The sequence below is a fragment of the Taeniopygia guttata genome, chromosome Z (genome assembly GCF_048771995.1).
Source record: "Taeniopygia guttata chromosome Z, bTaeGut7.mat, whole genome shotgun sequence".
In the NCBI taxonomy this organism is placed as follows: domain Eukaryota; kingdom Metazoa; phylum Chordata; class Aves; order Passeriformes; family Estrildidae; genus Taeniopygia; species Taeniopygia guttata.
In genome coordinates this window covers 64,993,032-65,012,174 of record NC_133063.1, presented here as the reverse complement: position 1 = coordinate 65,012,174, position 19,143 = coordinate 64,993,032, and the positions used below count along the sequence as shown (strand labels likewise).

The window sequence follows — 19,143 nt, the reverse complement described above, 5'->3', positions numbered from 1 at the left end:
TTTGAAAGTGGGGAAAAAAAAGTAAGAACGTGACAGACTGAAAATGCACTGGTAACAAGTATATTTCTCTGAGAAAATTTCCTAAGGCTTTCTTAACAAGATATTAGTTTCTAGTCTACACTGTTTCCCCTATAGTATGATCCTACTATATATCTAAACATCAGCAGAACAGCTAATAATCTTTGTTTATTAAATGCTCAACATTCCATAAAAGTATTTAAAATTAAAACAAAATGATTCAATCAGAATATAAAACCAAAAAATATCAGTTTCTAAAAAACAGTCAGTTAATTTCCATCTCACTGTGTCAATAGTAGCTTTTTGTATAAGGAGAAAATATAAATCACTCCAACAAAACTAGCAATGAGCTCATCAAATTCAAATGCTGCTTTCCATTTATGTATTTTTTATATTAACGCAATAAACATGGTTCATTTGTCTTCCACTAGGTGCCACATTTTTCTCCGCTGTTGCTATGAACTTCAGCCATTAGCTGTGCTCCAACGTAAACTATAGGAACCATCAACAAAAGTGACACCCAATCTATGGAGTTCATATTTTCTCCAGATTATCTATGCTAGTTGACAAGCTGGTAATGAAAAAAATCACACTAAGCAAATGGTTCCTCTAATAACAATAAATTTTCTATAAAATTATGAAGGGTACAAAATGTTTCCTTGCATCTATTTTGTCATGAATTCTAATTAACGCTGTGAAAACCTGAGAGTGCTGGGTCATCACAAGAAGTGCATCGAGGTTTGATTGATAATACAGTGCAAGTTGGCCCATGCTGCCACGATTCTTCTCTCTTAAATTAATGGCCAGCCCACCTGCCCTAATCATACAACCCAAATGATATTCCCCTTCTTATTTCAATTTTCTGGAGGCAAGGAAAGTGGAAAAGATCAGTAATTTATCTTCTAATAGCTGGATAATAGATCCATCACAACAAAACATCTGCATAAACTCAGTAATTTTTTCCACAAAACTTAAGCACTTACCATCATATAATCAGTAAGTTAGGAAAACATGGTTTTACCCACACATCTGGGTTCTAAACTGAAATATTACATTATCAGTTGAAGACTACTGTTGAAAAGAAGAGTACCCAGCTTTCTTTCCCCATTATGGCCAAATACATTGCTTTAGTGTAAAGAGCAAGATCCTCATCACAAAGCCATCACCAAATCCTAAGATGATTTTTTAATCAAAGGAATGTCACTGAGAAAAAGTCATGCAGTCTGCAAAAGAAATCTCTATGCTCACATATTTGCGTAAGATCTTTTCACTGCCAAAGCGGATTTAATACAAAGTTACACATCATTATTAATAGAAAATTATAGTACCAGAACAAAATAATAAATTAATTATAACAGAGGTATGTACCCATAAAAAATAAAATCTGATCAAAGCTACAAATGTAAATCAGCAATAAATTCGGGCATTTTTAATATACCCATCATCCCTACAACTACATCCCAACTACATCCTGCCGTTCCTTTATTGATGAAGTTTTTAATATACTTGGGATACTTTAATTTAGACTGCAGAATGCAAGTCACAAGTTTACAGGTTTGGATAACAGGCATAATTCCTTTTCAATGCCAACATGGATTTTATTTTTCTTTTACCTGCTATAACTAAGATATCATTAATGAACTTGATTTCCATTGTTGTTTACACTGCATTGTAAAACACACAGGTTGCTAACTAGTCCTTCACAGTATCTTTTTCTTCCTAAAGAAACTTTTGCAACAAATCTTGCCTTAAACCCTATGCATCAAAGCTAGGTTATCACTGAACAGAAACAAGAGACTAGAGTGAAGTAATACAGAATTGACTAAAAAGAAAAGGGAATTAGTTTGCTCTAAAACACCCAGTTATATTTTCACACATGACTAGCCATATTACTTTCAGAGAAAATAATTTTAGCATAGAATACAAGCATGCTCTTATCTTCCCTTCTACATAAAATTGCATCAGCTGCTCAAATACCTAGATTTACTAGGAAAAAAAAGGAGGAGGTATTCATGCTCTTCTACCTGCTTATCAAAATGTTAGGTACTTGTAAAGCAAGGGTAAAAACATAACTAGGAGTTTATAAGCCTCAATAATAAAAATAATTGCAAACATCTTATCTGTTTAAAATTTAAATACACTTGCAAAAAATCACAGATTTGTTGATACTCTAATTCGTAGTCAGTTACCCTTGAGGGTATGTTAACAATGGCTTGCACTTGATGATTTTGCATTTTAGATTAACCAGGAGCTTGCATTTTAATTGAATCTTTGTGTTAAGACACTCTAGGAGTAGAGTGATTTTTCATTTATCTCACCAGAAATTTTAATGAAGTGCTGGGTTAAGGTTACATCTCATCTCATTTGAAGTTTTGCTTACCTCAGCTTATATTAAAATTTACTACTGATTGAGATAAAAAAAAATAAACACATTCTATACTGTCTAAAAAGGGACTTAATTTTACTATAGTAAAATTCCCCTCTAGATCATTCCCCCCCCCTTGCTATTTCAAAAGTAAAATTACACCGGCTAATTTAAATACATTGTGTCTTTTCTGTGCAACAAAAACTGCATTAATAACATACAACAGCATGTTCTCTCTGAAAAAAACTTCCTGGTTTACAGAAATTTAGAGGCATCTATACTTCTTAGCTATTCTATCTCTAACATAGAGATTATACCAGTAAATTTCAAAAATCCTGCTTGAGGTCAAATAGCTACAGAAAATAAACAGATTCTGACTAAAGTTTACTTCTCATTAAAGTGCAATAACAAATATCATCCAAATAATATTATATGTACATGTTATATACATAGTTAATGTTACTAATTACATTCTCCCTTCAAACATGGATTAAAAAAATCTAATTAATTAAAAAGAAAAACTATTTTTAAAAATTATAATCAAAATAACCAATAATCAATCAGCAGTGGATTATCTATCTCAGATCCAGTGGTTAACACACAACATATTATGACTTGTCTGAGAATAATCAGCCCTTAAGTACACAGAAGTATCAGAAGTAACTTGACATTTTCATCAAGTGAAAAAAAGTGGAAAACCACTGATATTCAACTAAGTTGCTAGGACTCTCCCTCTCTGGTAAAAAAAATCTATTTAATGAACAAACTGATTTGTTGAGATTAGATTAGAGCTAGCAGGAGATGACAACTAAGATTAATGTAAGAGAACAGCTCTGCATTTAAGTAGAAGGAATCCAAAGCTCAGCGTCAAACATTTGTGGTTCCAGTTCCACATTATCACCCTACAGATTCCAGGCACCTTGACTGCCAAACGGACAACAGGAGCTGCAAAAAGCTGAGATATTTCACTAATCAAATACAGGCACTTCATAAGTCTATGACCAAAAGCTGTTGCTTTACAGTTTGAACAATTCTTATGGCAGCAAATGGACCTAATTTTCTTCAGCAAGACAGCAAAATACTTTCTAAAGTGTTTGTCTTTTTTATGTATGTTGAAGGAGCATTCTCTTTTAGGCTAAATGTATGAAGTGAAGCTTCCCTCAAAAAATTCAAGAAGATTAATCAAATCAACACAAATTTCCCCAGGATGCAGTCTTATTAAACCTATAAAGTTGCCAGCCTTTATGTACACATATGTACGTACCTGTACTTAAGGACCACCACCTATAAGCAGCTGTGTCTCCTCCAATTTTAAAGGATGAATCTAGCTACAAATGGCACTCTTGATTTCCTCACTGTGAGCAAATTGCTGATTTCCAATTAGGGGCAAAGAATAAACTTATTCAGATTGGAGTTACCTGCTAACACTTGTGCACTACGCACGTTCTGTTAGTAAATGGGGAGGCTTTCTGGGAACATTCAGTGGTATGTGACAAAAGATAACTACTTAAGATAAAGCTTTGCCATGCTTGAGTAGTTCTCCCAAAGCTAAGAAAGACTAAATAGAGACTGATCCATTTTAGACCACCACAAGCTGTGGAGTCTGGGGTGAAAGAGCACACTTAGATGCAGAGAGCCTTAAAGAGAGATCTGTATATTTTCTTTCTGAAATAATTAGTCTTCATAATAGTTCCCCAAAACAGTAAGACTTCTGAAGATGAGATGTCAGCTCAGACTGGAATCAGGTCTCACTAAGGAATAGACAAAGAGGGATCAGAGGGAGCAAAAAGTTGTATCAATTAACCAAGTATGTCTCCCAGCAGACCTAGTCTAGTCTATAATTTTCAGCTATTGCTTCAGCTGGTATCCTTATAAGTATGGTATCCAATATGCAGTGTATGAGCCCAATAGGCAACGAGCCCATTATCTCCTTATAAGTAATTCCAAATTCCAAGGAGATAAAGGATCCAAACCTCCTCTATAGTTTTTGTTAAAGTAAATGTGTAAATGACTAGGTATGGTATAACCACTTACCATATGCTATAAGGCCTAGGAAACAAGAGTACAAACTCAGGGATTTTACTTTTTTTTGGTAGTTTTTAGCCCTTTATTCCTCCACTGGTACTAACAACCTAATCCCACATTCACAGACTACATGTACACCATGAGCATGAACCATGAAATAAAATACATGAAGAACCACTGCAGGTACAGCTTCGCACAAGCTCAAAGGCCTCTGTCAAATCAAGCACAGATGCAGTCAGGAGACCCTGATTTGCTGTCTGCTGAGCACTAACCCTTAACACGCCTCTTTCAGTAACCCTTCAGTGGCAGCTACAAGATGTCTTTTAGCCAACAGACCTTTTAAGCTCTGAACACCTTGACTGTGCTAGAACAGGATACAGTCCTGGATAGTGTATCCTGGATGACACAGTCGTAACTGTAACAAAAACACTTGGAAAATAGCAGATGAAGCAACACACTATCTGGTACCTAGTAAAACTTTGATTTAGTCAAAAAGGATTACATTCACTAAATTAGTAATCTGAACAAGAAGAACATGAGAATGTTTTAATTCACAAATCTGGTTTCTCTTTGAAATCTAACTCTGAGTCTTTAGTCAATTACCTTTCTAGTTCACAAGTTCTACAAAATAAAACAAACTAAAGATTGTGAGACATCTAGGAGTACATATGGAAAATATGTAGCTATATAGGATAGGTTGAATATAACAGAAGTGTTAAATTTACAGAAATCATGCCAGAACATCTCTTATTTACCAGAGTGGAAATGGGGACACTGGCAAGAAAAATAACTGCATAGCAAATATAATTTTTTAACAAATATGCACACTGCAAAATAGATGAATGTCAATAGGCACACTTGTGCACCATACACAAGTAATTTATTCCTACACTACTACAAATTAACTGAAATTATCAAACTAATATGCATATAAAAATTTATAGATAAACACTCATAGATTCATATTATATAACTTTAATTTTCAAAATGAAGTTTAAATAAGCATACATAAAACACATGCTAACAAAAACATTAATTAACAGACTCATGATGCAAGTAAAATTACATCTTATTAAAGGATAGCCACTATTACAGTCATACTTTAAATGCATAAATACACACTGATAATTATGTCTAAAAACATAAAAAATCACATTGGCAAGGGCTAGGAAAGTGTATTACTTACTGCTGAATGACAGTCTCAGGAGTAAACTCTATAAAAATATATGCATATGTCACAAATCTGTTTCTTACCGTACTTCTATCCTTCAAAAGCTTTTCTATCACTTCAATCAACATTTCCTTTTGCTCTGGATCAAGACTAGAAGGACAAATAAAATTATTTTAACTAATTTGGTCAGACATATCCAAAATTAAAGTAGGTTTGATTTTTGACCTTTAGACAAACTAGGAAAAAACAACTTTGAAGAAACCACTTCCAGAAAAATTAAGTATTCCAAAGAACTCATTGTAAAAGAACTTGACTGAAAGTAACTTAGGAGTATAAAATTAAATGTAAAATATAATTTTATCTTATACCCTTTATGTGTTTTCTATATGAAACTTAAACTCATAAAAAAACTAGGATCTAAGAAACATTAAGACAGGGTAACTGACATCACAGAAAACTTGACAACTTCAGATGTTACATGACAAGGTCCTCACTGCTCTTGCAGAAATTAATTTCAGCATGAATGTAATTCAATGGTGAATGAACATCAGGACAAAAAAGATTCAAACTTTTATTATCTAATTATCAATAAAGCTTTGGGTAAGACACTCTAATCACTTTTACGTTAACTACTAATTTTAGTCAGAAGTATTGGAACTCAAAAATGTGTACATTGTATTCAAGCGTACCTATACAAAGTTGGTGTACCATCTAATGGAAAATAAAAGTGCTTGAAGTCCTAAACAAATAGCAAAGGCAGAGGAAAAGCAAAAGATCCAAGCAACAACCTTTGTAGCATCTTTTCACGTTACAAGAGCAGAAAAAATTTGCCAGATATCCACTAGTGTCAAACTTGCTTCTTAGGCAAGTAAGGACAAACTTTTCACTCCAGCTGCTTCACCTTCATGGATCTATAGTACACAGAAGAATTTAAAACCAAGTCAAAAGCAAATAGATGGTGAATACAAAGACCCTTAGAGATGTGTAGTTCTATGCCTTTGAAAAGTCATTTCAACATAGATACAACTACAGATAAGTGAGAGAGTATTTGGTCATTATTTCATAATTTAGTTTTAATGCTGAGTGATGGACTGCCCTAATGCACAGTATATCCTCCCAGGTACAGATTCACCAAGTCATTATCTGGCTCAGTACTACTTCACTAAGGCTCTAAGACCTAGCAACATCAGAACATGGAAAATGCATAACAAAACATTGTTAGAAACCACTATCATCATAAGCAACACAACAGTATATTGTTCCATAATAACTTTCATAATCACATTTCATTCCAACTTCTATTTTTGTAAAAGGGTTTTACTGGATCTTCTGTCAAGGACTAAAACCTCCAGAGGAAAAGCCAAGAGTCTCTCAAAAAGGTTTTATTTCAAATTTTTTAAAATTGGCAGAAAATTTAGAGAGAAAGGGATACTTCAAGCTAAAAAACTTGAGCAAAACCATTTTTTTATGTCATCAAGGAAGTCTTCAGAAAGCATCCAATAAATGAATTTACATTCCTCCCCCACCACTGTCCTGATACTTAAGACAAGGAAGGGACTGTTTTCAAAGAAAAAATAAAAGAAGAGGCTAAAGAGGTCTGTGATTTCCTCTCATTATGACATATAATACTAGTATGGAACCTACTAATACTAGTGATGGGAAGTAGTCCTTCTCCAAACCTCACTGCAAACACAATACAGTTTCCAACTGATAAACAGAAACTACTAATATCTTTTAAATGCACTCTTAGATAAAGAAAGCAAAAGGTCTGACATCTTCAGTGATTCAATTACTTCAACATACTTGGCAATGTCGATACAAATGCATTTGTGTCAACAGTAACATTTATGTCCAATTACATTGGACACAAATGTTGCTGTTCACACTATGTCTGAAATCTTTTCCGTTTGATATGTAAGCTTCATGCTGCTAGGATTGACTGAGCTCCTAATAAACAAGATCTTCTAGGGCAGACATCCATCCAAACACCATGCCACTAAATACGGGGAAGACTGGAGTATCAAGCTTGCATCCAGAACCCTGATTAGAGCACTAACTGTAATAGAGAACTATCAAACAGGTAGAGCAGCTGGGAAAACCAAAAAGCAAATGGAGAATACAGACGGAATAAACTGTTACTACTTCTTACTCAAATGGTTGCAGCTAGATGTAGGAGAGTGTATTAACTGTTGAGTTTTACTTAAAAAACTCCATCTCCTTCTGGATTCTGATTCTGACCAACTTAAAAATAAGTATTCTGAAATTACTTGTTGCAGTAGGTCAATAGTCAGCCTTGCCACCAATGTATTGCTGAATTGTCTAGTTATCAGTCATACTTTTTTTTAAACAATGTATACAAAGATGGCCCGTTAACTATTACCTATTCTTACCGGCTGCCAAGCCAACTGGGTCTGCCTGTGGGCAGGTTAATTTGATAGCCTCTTCACCAGTTTCCAATACTGCTGCTTGCTCCAGTGACCGAGAAAATTATATTCTCTCCCTTGGTTCCACGGTTAACTAGCACAATGCAATAGCACTTGTACTAGTAAATTTTGAAAATGTGAAAATGAGAGTTCACATGCTTTTTATAAACAGCTCCCAAATCCTACTACTAAGGACACAATTTTTAGCTGCAGCTCCACTCAGAAGTAATCATGAAGCTTACTCTAGTCGAAGTAAGAAGGAATTTCCAGCTACAGTAGTCCTAAATCTTGTACCACGATACCTAGTACACTTGCATGAAGTGAGCTTTTGAAGGATGCACCCTCTGAGTCCCTCTGAACCCTCATGTCCATTTTACTACCACTAGGAATACATAGATAATAAAAGGAGGTAAGGCCACTTTCTCCAGATTCTGTTACTGTGTTTTTTACCTGATTCAGAACCTCTAACTTCTCTCAACCTCCACTTTTTGGCATAGATGAAATAAAAGTGAAGTAGTAGAATAAATGCCTGGAAATGTTTTTCAAAGGTACAGGTTCTGTTGACTCCACCTCTGCAAACCAGTAGCCACATCTTTATACGAACTCTTACAAAGCAAGAATTTCTGAAGTAGGAAGATCTGAAAGACCTGGACTTGCACAGATAAAATTTCTAAAAGTTAGAATTCTTTCGTCACGCATGCCACAAACTACTTTCAGGCAAATGCCTCAGGACAAAAGATACACACTTGAAACAGTGAATTCATAGATTCTAAGAATACCCATCAGAACAGTTGTTATATAGATGAAAATACTAGTATCTTAAAAAACAAAAAAAAGTGTATCAGTTTATTTTTGTATCTCTTTACAGTTATCCTGTAAAGTCTAGCAATCAAGAGAATTGCTACCAAACCAGCTGAGTGACAGAATGTCTACACCCATCCCATACTTTTAAAGAAATGGATCTGAGATGTGCTAAATTCACAGTAGTCTTTATAAGCCTAGCCCACAACTATTGCAAACTGTTCTTGAGTAATTGCCAGAATCACTTACCTGTACAGTTTTTGGATTGCATGGGCTGCATTCTTTCTCACATAAGGAGATAAATCAGAAGAAGCTTCCTTAATAGCAAGCATCATAATAGGAACAATAATTGGGACACGTATACTGGATAAAACTCTTAAAGCACTTGCACGGATTAACTGATTAGGATCCTAAAGAACAGGAGTGAAGGGGAGACATAAAATAAGACAGTGCAGAAACAAATAATTAAATACACTGTTCTGCTTACACTAATTAGTGACAACACATTAAAACATGTAAATCTAAGTCAGACTTGCAAGTGAAGGCCATGCTAAAAATTTCTTCACACAAAGAAATTTCCAAAACAAAAAAAAGTAAAACAAATAAAGAAAGAGAACATTAAACATTATGAAAATATGAAAATTTTACAAAGGAAAACATTAACATAATGCAATTTTCCAGACAAAATATGCTAATTATGAATAAAAAATATGAATATTTAATAATCTGATACATTTGCTGCAATCCAAGTGGAATTCAGATATTCTGAGATATTCAATTTTATTACTTGTATTTACAAAATATCAAATAAAAACGTTGTTCTCACTTGTGACATTCCCATTCAAGTTCTTGACAAAATATCCATTTTATGCTTTACTGCAAGATATAAACTGAAGCCAGTAACAAAAACAATTTCAAAGATAATGTCCAAATATTAGGCTAAATGTTTTGAGACTTCTTTCTCTTTCTTATCATCTCCTGCCCCAGTTCTTCGTCAATTTTACAATACTAGAGTGAGCTTGGAGATCCAACACATCTATATTTGGATGAACTATTATGTAAACTTTATCCATTAATCATGGGCTTGGAACACAAGGGAAAATGTTGTTTAATTAAGTACTAAATCCCCTGAAATCTAGCAAAGTGAAATTGCAGCATCAGTAATTCATTATACTGTACAGTGTCTTGCCAGAAGGTAACCTCCCAAAGAACATTTCTCCCAAGGACTGAGAGCCAGCAACATTTATTTTCGGACTGGTATTTCCTAATTATCAATTCATCTAAGATCCTAAAATCCTTACATCTTAGAAGCTTCTAAGTAGCAAGTATCTAGATGCTGAAAACCCTTTATTTCATTGTTTTTGGAAAAATCTTGTTCCTAACAGTTTGTGAAGCTCATCTGCAGCCACTTAAGTTTAAAATAAAAAGTTCCTTCGACAGAGGGAGGTAAAAAAAAAAAATCTCCACACATAAAGCCAAATTATAATCATTAAAAAATGAGAAACAAAACATTAGAAAAAAAGAACAGAGACCTATCTTTCATAGCAGGCTTAGTCATTTCTTGATGACAATCTCCACTGGTTTGGTGTCTACCCACTTGGCACACCACCAGTTCTTTTTTTGCTAATCAGCCACAACATTATCACTCCTCCCTCTGCTTTCATTACCCAGAGATTTTAAGAGTTATGCCATGAGGCATGTTCACTGTATACAAATATCACAAAAAACATTGGATACAAAGTCATTTTAATTCTAGCTTTTCATGGCAGTCAGAGATAGTGAAGGCAGTACATATGACATCGGGATGAAAGCTCAAGGGAAGGGGGCAGAAAACTCTAGTCAATGTGGGATCCTCTTATAGCCGCACAGCTGGTGCTCCAATTGCAACATTTTCAAACAACATGCAAGGTGTGTGTTAAGTAACAGAAATAACAGAAATGAGCCTAGGGTACAAGAAGGATAACAAAAAACCCAGTCTTCTCTTAGTATAAAAACTGGCCAAATTTCAGAAAAGAATCTTAATGAATCTTTCTTCTCTCCACAGTCACACTTAAAAGGCAATCCTAAACTTTGCTGTCTAATCCAATTTCTTATTGTTATCTCATTTAAAACAAAAGAGTACAAAAAGCTATTTTTTCAGTGCTTTTAATGAAAAAGTGCCAAGTGCAAGACACTGAATATTTTAATTAAGGTACTAGTGTCTTCCTTATGTTTCAATTCTCTGTGGTACATAAAGCTCTTTCTTTTACATAAACTAAAAGGAACATCAGTGGTTCATGGTAATAATGGGGTATTTTTTCCATACACACAAGTTATGTTGGAATGAGAAAAGTAATTTCAGAAATTAAATGTTTGGCATGTGGATTTGGAAGCACCATTTTGCTGTTTTTCTTAAGTGAAGCAATTTTACTTCTTTCAGGCTTACTTAGCTGCTTGACAAGGTTTGAGGTAGCAGAAAAAAATACATCAATCACATAACTTAGAACTACTTCATCAGATGTATATATTTACATCTCTCTGTGTAGTTTACCATGTTACACTTATACAGCTATATTTTTCTTGTGCTACCAACTAAGAATTCCCTATAAAATGTTATTTAGTAGTCACTCACTTTCAAAGCACGCTGGAAAGTACTGATGGACAATAATGCTAGATCTTGCTGCTCCTCTGCGTAGCGCATCAGATAAACATAAACAAGCTTTTTTATCTGAAAAGAAAAAACACCATGACGATCACTATGAGAAAGTTTTACAATTCTATAAAACTAGCTTGTAGGTTTCACATTTTTATCAACATTTTCTTCTTTGAAGAAAAAGCTAATAGATTGAGAAGCACTCACAAGCTTCTCCCAATGTCTTATGAAACACCTGAGGTGCTGCAATGCTACCTAATTAATGAAACAGATGAAGACTAGTAACACAAAGTTCTGCTTCATATTATTAACTAGTATATTAAGATTATAATAATCTAAGATGCTGACATATGAAAACTGATCACTTGAGCACATTTTTTTTCTTAGAGAAAACAGGTTAAAGTACAATAGCCAAGAAATTCAACAAGGTAATTTTATTTTACCCTAAAACTCAAAATAAATTACTTTAACACATTTGAAAGTGAATGTAACTTTCAGCTGAATATAACTTTTCAGCTTTCAGTGAATATGTGTGGTAACTTACCCATCTCTAATCTGATTAAAAGAGCACTTATCTTGAATGAAAACAAAGGATGTTAGTCTCACCTTTGCATGACTACAAGCATTCAAAAGATGCAATAAAAGCAAAGCATACTACAGAGGATACAATGTCCAAAGATTAAGAAAACCTCAGTATGATTTTGGGGAAGAGGGCATAAAATTTAATTCATTTTACCCCTCATACCCAGGAAGCAGTGAAAACATTTTTTTACATTTGTGTAGTAAACTGACTGTTGGGGTTTATAACAGAAAATTCTGAAAGACCCTCAGCTACAGCTGTGCTAATAATTACTATTACTATCGGAAGATCTATCTTTGTGCAATTCTGGCAAAAAACCATAATATTAAATCACAGAAGGTTACACCATACTACATTATTTTTTGTTCAGCTATAGAGAAGTAGCAATCAACATTGACCACAAGAGGCCTGTGCACTGAATGACTGCAGGTGTGCAAAGAAAGCCTTCTTTCCTTGAAACCACTCTGTGACTAGAAATGGAAGCACTCAGAGCTTCGTGACTACACTATTCTTTTACCATTTACCTTCATTCAATGTTAAAATGCTCTGTTCTATAAAACTAATCATAACAGGAGCACATTAGGCTTGAGGAACACAGGCAGATTTGTTTAATTAATTTATCAATATAAGCACATCAAAATCCATGAATTATTGATGAAGACTTATTTTTGTTCTATACCACCAATTGTTTATCAGGTCACTTTTTGTATCCTTGCCATTCATGACTTAGTGCACCAACAAAGCTGAGGTCAGCATACACTTACAACAACAACAAAAAAATCATAAGGCACTTTTGTAAACAATAAGGTGCCCTTTGCATCTCTTCAAATAAATTAAATGTTATACCACTTCTTCATCTCCATTTTCCTGCATCAGAGCACTAAGCCCTGATTTCAAAAAAATATAGCAGGCATTTCTGGGCAGAAAATTCACACAGATTTGTCACAGAATTGCAGACTCTTCTGAGTTGAAAGGGACCACAAGGATCATTGAGACTAACTCTTCAATTAATGGCCCATACAGGGATACAACTCACAACTTTGCTGTTATTAGCACCATGCTTTAACCAACTGAGCTACTCTCGGGGTTACTCAGGAAAACCAATGTATTTTATCTACTGCATTGATGAATTCTTAAAAATAGGGAAAAATTCAGCAAAATGTTTTCAGGAAACAGGATCAATGTACTGAGAATCTGACTTAATCTAGTAATTTCTCATAATATCAAAAGCATTCTAAGAAATGGACCATGATAAATGTTCCTGAGACAGAAAAGGTCTAACTAGATGGCTGTAAGTACACCTACACCATGACCTAAACTTGTCATCTAAATCAAATTGATAAAGACATTCATCAGACAGCTTTACTGACTGTCCTCATCTCTTTTCAGTTTAACACTCTCTTCCCACACAAATACGTTAGCATTAAGTGGTAGAAAAATGACTAACTAGGGAAGTTTATTTTACATAAATGTAAAAATAGATGACGACATGTGAATTCACATAGCTGTCTATTTGTCTTAAAATAGGATAAAAGGTCCATAAAATATAAACAGGGAAAGTTTTCTACTAATAATGCTTGGTTATGTGATAAGACCTCCTTTTCACACCCACAAAGCATCCCTCCCACAAGGGGGATGGAGGCATGTGTGCACACAACACCCTGCTCTAGTTTCTCCCAAGCCCATGACAGGAACCATCAGCTCAGAAATGCAGAAAGAAACACAGTAATAGGAGGGAAAACAAATTTAGGTCTCAGAGAAAGAATACCTTGTCACACTCCTCCCAGAAAAACCTCAGGAGAGCCTCAGCTTCTACATCCAGGTGTTAAAACCACCAGGAGTCGATGAAGACCAAAGCATCTTTCAAACTGAAGGTATTTACATGTACAAAAATGGGACACAGGTGAAAAGTATTTTAGACAAGACATGGGATGTTCTGAGGAAGTATTTAGGTGAAGGAGAAACAAGGGAAATCTACATGATCTGGAAAGGATTAAGTCAGGGATAAGAGGGCTGAACAGTTTGATAATTGGTACATCTATCCTTCTGTTCCCTGCACGTGAATAGCACAGTCTGTTGCATTGATTCAAATTAAATTTAATTTTGAACTGTTTTCCTTGGTGAAGTACTCTTTATTTGGTGTGAAGATGCATTTATGTGCCTACAACTACAGTCAGGCCACAGGCTGGAGGGCTGTTATGTCAATGGGCACCAGCAACTAGAGAGACCAGAGTAAGGGAACTTAAGTATGACTCCAGCAACTGCAATGCAACATCAAGCCATAGGGATCTCTAAGTCTAGGGTGGCCAGCATCTGGAAAAAGTGAGGGTTTGGCTGCCAACACTTAGGCTGGAACCACAGGCTAAATGGTCCATGAGCATGTGTGTAACTGAATAGACAAGAATATGTGAAACCAAGCACAAGCCAATGAGTCTGTGGTGCCAGTGTCTGGAATGAGTGCAGGTATATGATTGCATCAAGCTGCACCTGCTGACAAGTAGGTGAAGTGGTCTGGGAAACAAGTAGGTGTGGATGTGAGCATCTAAGGGCTCACAGAAGGAGCTGGCTACGCCACAGACCAGTGAAGTCCCATCCAGCTGCAAGGAAAGCCCATGGCTCTGGGTCTCTAAGGGCAAGAATGGTAGTTTTTTTGTGCATCTCTTCAAGGGTACAACCACAGGGGTTTAGATAGTTCTGGCCAGGTCCACTTGCATGTGTGCACACATGTGTGTCCAAGGGTGAGTCCATGAGGGAGCAGGAGAGCCGTGGTTTAGAGGCATTCATATGTCTACAGACATTTATACCAGCAAACAAGAAAGGGCTACAGCCTTAGAGGCTCGTACGTCCAGCTGCCATCAAGAGGGCTGACTAAGATCCATGGGCCAGACACTGGGCAGACTCCGTGTGGATGAACACTATATATACACACATTCCCAGTAGCAGACCATGTTGAACTGCCAAGCTGCTGATACTGTTTCTGTTCACCTGAATACCCTCTGACAATTGACAAGACTGCCTCTGCACGTACATATTTGTTCTGTATATGTACAGATACAATATTATGTGTATGTGCACACCTACCAGGGATAGAGTCTCAGCTTCACTACTGGTTGGGCTGAAAGCCTGGAACTAGGACAGTCTTGCTTCTATCAGGCTAGAGGATCCAGCCCTAACACTTAAAAGCACCAGATAAATAATATTTTTAAGGCACTCCTCTTTGTGTAAGGTCTCCCTGTTTAAAATTTGACTTAAGACTACTCATAACAGAAATTACATTGGAACAGAATATTTAACTAATCTGATTTCTTACTCACTTTTTTTTACTGCCTGCTACTAAAAGTACAATTACAACTTCTAAAATTATTTTAAGATTGTAAGTTCCTGAAAGACTCTGAATTAGCATCTTTGCACATTTACACCTCCTTGACTTACCAGAGCTCAATACTTGGCCTTGGCCAAATAAATCCACTCTCTCAAAGAGCAAAACAACCCAAAGTTTTCTAAAAAAGAATAATTTCTTTAAAGCTAAAATTAAACTCAAACTTGACTATTATTATCCATCCATGAAATATGGAAGAAAACTGACGTTTCATCCATTATATCACAGCATGTTAGAGTGAAAAAGGAGTTTGCTGAAGGCATTATTATCAGAAATAAAAACTTTAGTGCCATAAGCCAGGGGAAAAAAAATTTTGTCCCCACTAATAATAAAACCTGAAGTACACATTTTCAGAAGCGGATGGAAGAACTGAAGCATGCATTCAAATTACTTCTCTCCTTAAAATCCAATACTTCAAACAACTTTTGCCCACATTTTTTAAAAATTACAATCCTAAGCAGTAGGAAGTAACAAAACCCATTGCATGTTCACTCTACTTTCATCAAACTGATGCTTGTTAGACACCATGAGGTCTCAAACTACAAACTTACAGATGCTATTTTTATCGAAATCTTATTTATCAAGTCAACTGTAACTCTGACACATCTGCAGGGAAGCCATCAGTGTATGTACAGTAATGCTAGTGAGCATCGGAGTTACATTTTCCACATACACCCTGTGGCTATACAACAGTAGCCCTGTGGATTTAAACACATCATCATTTAACAAAACCTCCATTTTTTAGCATTCTGGAAATCTGAATTTTCATGATTCCAAGAAGGACTTTTACCCCTTGCTTTCTTATAAGAAACAACAACAAAATAAAGATACAAAAGCAAGCTACTTGGTGCATCTAATAACACCCAATATAGATGCATGAGCACACCTTTTTTTTACCCAGACATTACCTTTCAGCTTTGATCTGCAGATGTTTAAAAATACTATGTAGCACAAACCCAAGCTTTGCAAAAAGCACCACACTTCAAATCCTGAACTACAGTAACTTTCCTCAATTACCATCATACTTCATAAAATTCCTAAAATTAAGTAATTTTTCTTTTAAATGTAAAGAGCTACTATTTCTTCCTCCAAATCAACTAACAGGTTTCCTTTATTTATGCATGAAATTATTAACATAATGTCATTATTGAAAAAAACTCCTAAAAAGTTCCATTAATGATATTGGAGATTTTATGCATTATGTTGAAGTCTAATACAATTAGATAAAATTTTCATAAACAGATTTTCCATAACAGTATGTTTAACAAGTTAGAGGAATACCTCAATATTTTTACTGGCAACATTCTTCACAACAGCAGGAAAAAGCTCAGAAGCATTTTTTCCCTTTGCAATCATCTGAAAAAAAAAGAACAGACAAATCTTAGTAATGTAACAATATCATTTATTAGAATGTGGCTTGGGTTTTGTTGCTTTATTACAGATCTGTATTTCAAATCTCATTTCAATAACATTGAGGATAAAGATGTGGGATTTTGTTAATTATTAGACCTTACATGATACAATCCATACAACGAAAACTCTTGCGTACTGTGTGGTTATGAGTTTGCTGGAGTGGAACCCATGAACTGGACTTTAACATATAAGACAGTAAATATTTTTTAATGCTTTCAAAATTACTAAAACCAAAGACGTTTCTAATCCAAAAAGCTCTGCAGAATGATCTTTTGGGAGGTGGAGGGGGGGGGGAAAAAGGCCAACCCAACAACCCAACAAAATCCAAAAAGTTATATAAGGTTAAGTCCCGCTTCTTTTCCCTGGAACATCTGTGGCTGGAAGCAGAACCAAGGAAAAAAATAAAAATAAACACCACATTTTAAAAAACAAAACAAGATTATTTTCCATAGCAAGTTAAATACAGAAGGTCATAAAGTGCTCCTACAGAACAAAAAAAAAAATACACAAAAGCCACACAGTAAAAGCAAGATCAATCAACCCACCAATTTCTTTTTAAACAGTTTTCATGTTTGATCATGAGCAAGGCATGTCAGAAACAATAAAACTGTCACAATAAAGATCAGAAACATCAAAACCCCAGTTTAGCTTCAGCTCTTGTACAAACAGCTTATGAAGGAAGTTATTTGTAGGAAACCAGGTACATAAGAAGGAATAAAATACTTTCATATACACTGTAGCTGCATAGTGTTCTGCTTAGATATAATTCCAGTAGAATGTTTGGAAGTGGTTTATGTCTAAACGCAAATTTCAAGTTTAGTGCTGCCGATACAGACCCAGAGCACCCCCATCTCTAAGAATCTGTGTGTCTTGCTCAAGGTCAAGATTCAGCCAGCCAAGCATCAAGGTAATTAGAAAAAATAAAACCTCACTAAGAAATCATAGAATAGTCCTTTAAAAGCCATTGCGTCCAGCAGCAAGCAGAAACATCTTCAAGATCAGGTTGCCCCTCGTTGAATGTTTACAAAGATGGGATACTCACCATCTCTCTGGGCAACCTGTCCTAGCCTTTCACGACCATCATCATAAAATCTTCTTTCTCATATGTATCTAAATCAACTGTCTTTTAAACTATCATTCCTTGGCTAGTCATCAAAGGCCCTTACTGGCAAGCCCCTCTCCAGCTTTCTCACAGACCGCTTTACATACTGGAAGGTGCTGTAACATCTCCCCAGAGCCTTCTCTTCTCCAGGCTGAATAACCCTAACTCTCTCAGATTGCCCACAGAGGAGGTGCTCCAGCCCTCAGATCTTATTGTGGCCTGCTCTGGACCTGCTCTAACATGTCTGTTTTTCCTGTCCTGAGGGCTGCAGAACTGTATGCAGTTCTTCAGGTTGGGACTCTGTTACGAGAGTGGCATAGAGGAGCATAATTGTCTTCTTCAACCTGCTGGCAACACTTTCTGGACTACTAGTGAACACTGTCAGCTCACAACCACCAATTCATCCACCAGCACGCCCAAGTCCTTCTTGTCAGAGCTGCTCTCAATCCCTTCATCCACCAACCTGTGCTGATACTGGGGGTTGCCCTGACCCAAGGGTCGGACCTTGTACTTGGCCTTGTTGAACCCCATGATATTGCCATGGGTCTACATTGGAAGTTTGTCCAGATCCCCCTGAATGGCATCCTGTCCCTCCTGCATGTCAACTGCACCACTCACTTTTGTGCTGCCTGCAGTTTTGGTGAAGATGCACTCAATCCCACCATCTATGTCATTAATGAAGATATCAAGTAGTACAGGTCCCAGTACAGATCCCTGAGGAACACCTCGTCACCAATGTCCATTGTGGTCCGACATACATTAAGCAACAACAAATACACAGTGTTCCCATAAAGAAACAATAGTTCTCCAGCTACAGTTATTCCTGTCTATAACCATTACATTCCAACCATTACCCCACTTTTTACAGCTGATTTAACTTCATATTCTTAACTCACAGTTCTGTTCGTGTATTTCATTGATAAAACACATTAAAAGCATAAAGAATTAGGCCCTCATGAAACAAACGCAAGAACACACAAAGCCAGGAAAGAGTAAACTGCATATTCTGAGAAGCTTAGGAGGAGGATGCCAGAAAGAAGAAGGTAGCTGTAGTTCAAGCTATTACTTAGTCTTTCAAAAGGGAGTAAGAGCAGCTGTCCAGCATGACATTTTGATCTAGCCCATTTAACATCTTAAACTGTTCATTGCACCTGTATTAAAACATAGGAAATATGACAAGCACTGTGAAAAAGCAAGCACATTAAATGAGTTCCAAGCAGTTTTTAACTAAAAA

General features: G+C 35.8%; 1 protein-coding gene across 8 annotated transcripts in view; it reads right to left on the bottom strand.

Annotated features, from left to right (window-relative positions):
- Positions 1-19,143, bottom strand: part of AP3B1 (adaptor related protein complex 3 subunit beta 1) — a 155,358-nt gene that overhangs the window by 119,062 nt on the left and 17,153 nt on the right. For 7 of the 8 annotated variants that reach the window (XR_003957143.4, XM_030258591.4, XM_072922672.1 and 4 more), the window contains exons 3-6: positions 16,676-16,750; positions 11,415-11,510; positions 9,053-9,213; positions 5,663-5,729 (exon numbers count right to left, since the gene is read on the bottom strand). Coding sequence is in view for 6 of the 8 variants with exons in the window: in XM_030258591.4 (XP_030114451.1) it covers positions 5,663-5,729; positions 9,053-9,213; positions 11,415-11,510; positions 16,676-16,750 (399 nt within the window). In the remaining 2 variants the exon portion in view is untranslated. Of the gene's footprint in view, positions 1-5,662; positions 5,730-9,052; positions 9,214-11,414; positions 11,511-16,675; positions 16,751-19,143 lie in introns of those variants that run through there. The other variant, XM_072922671.1, reaches the window with a different exon arrangement.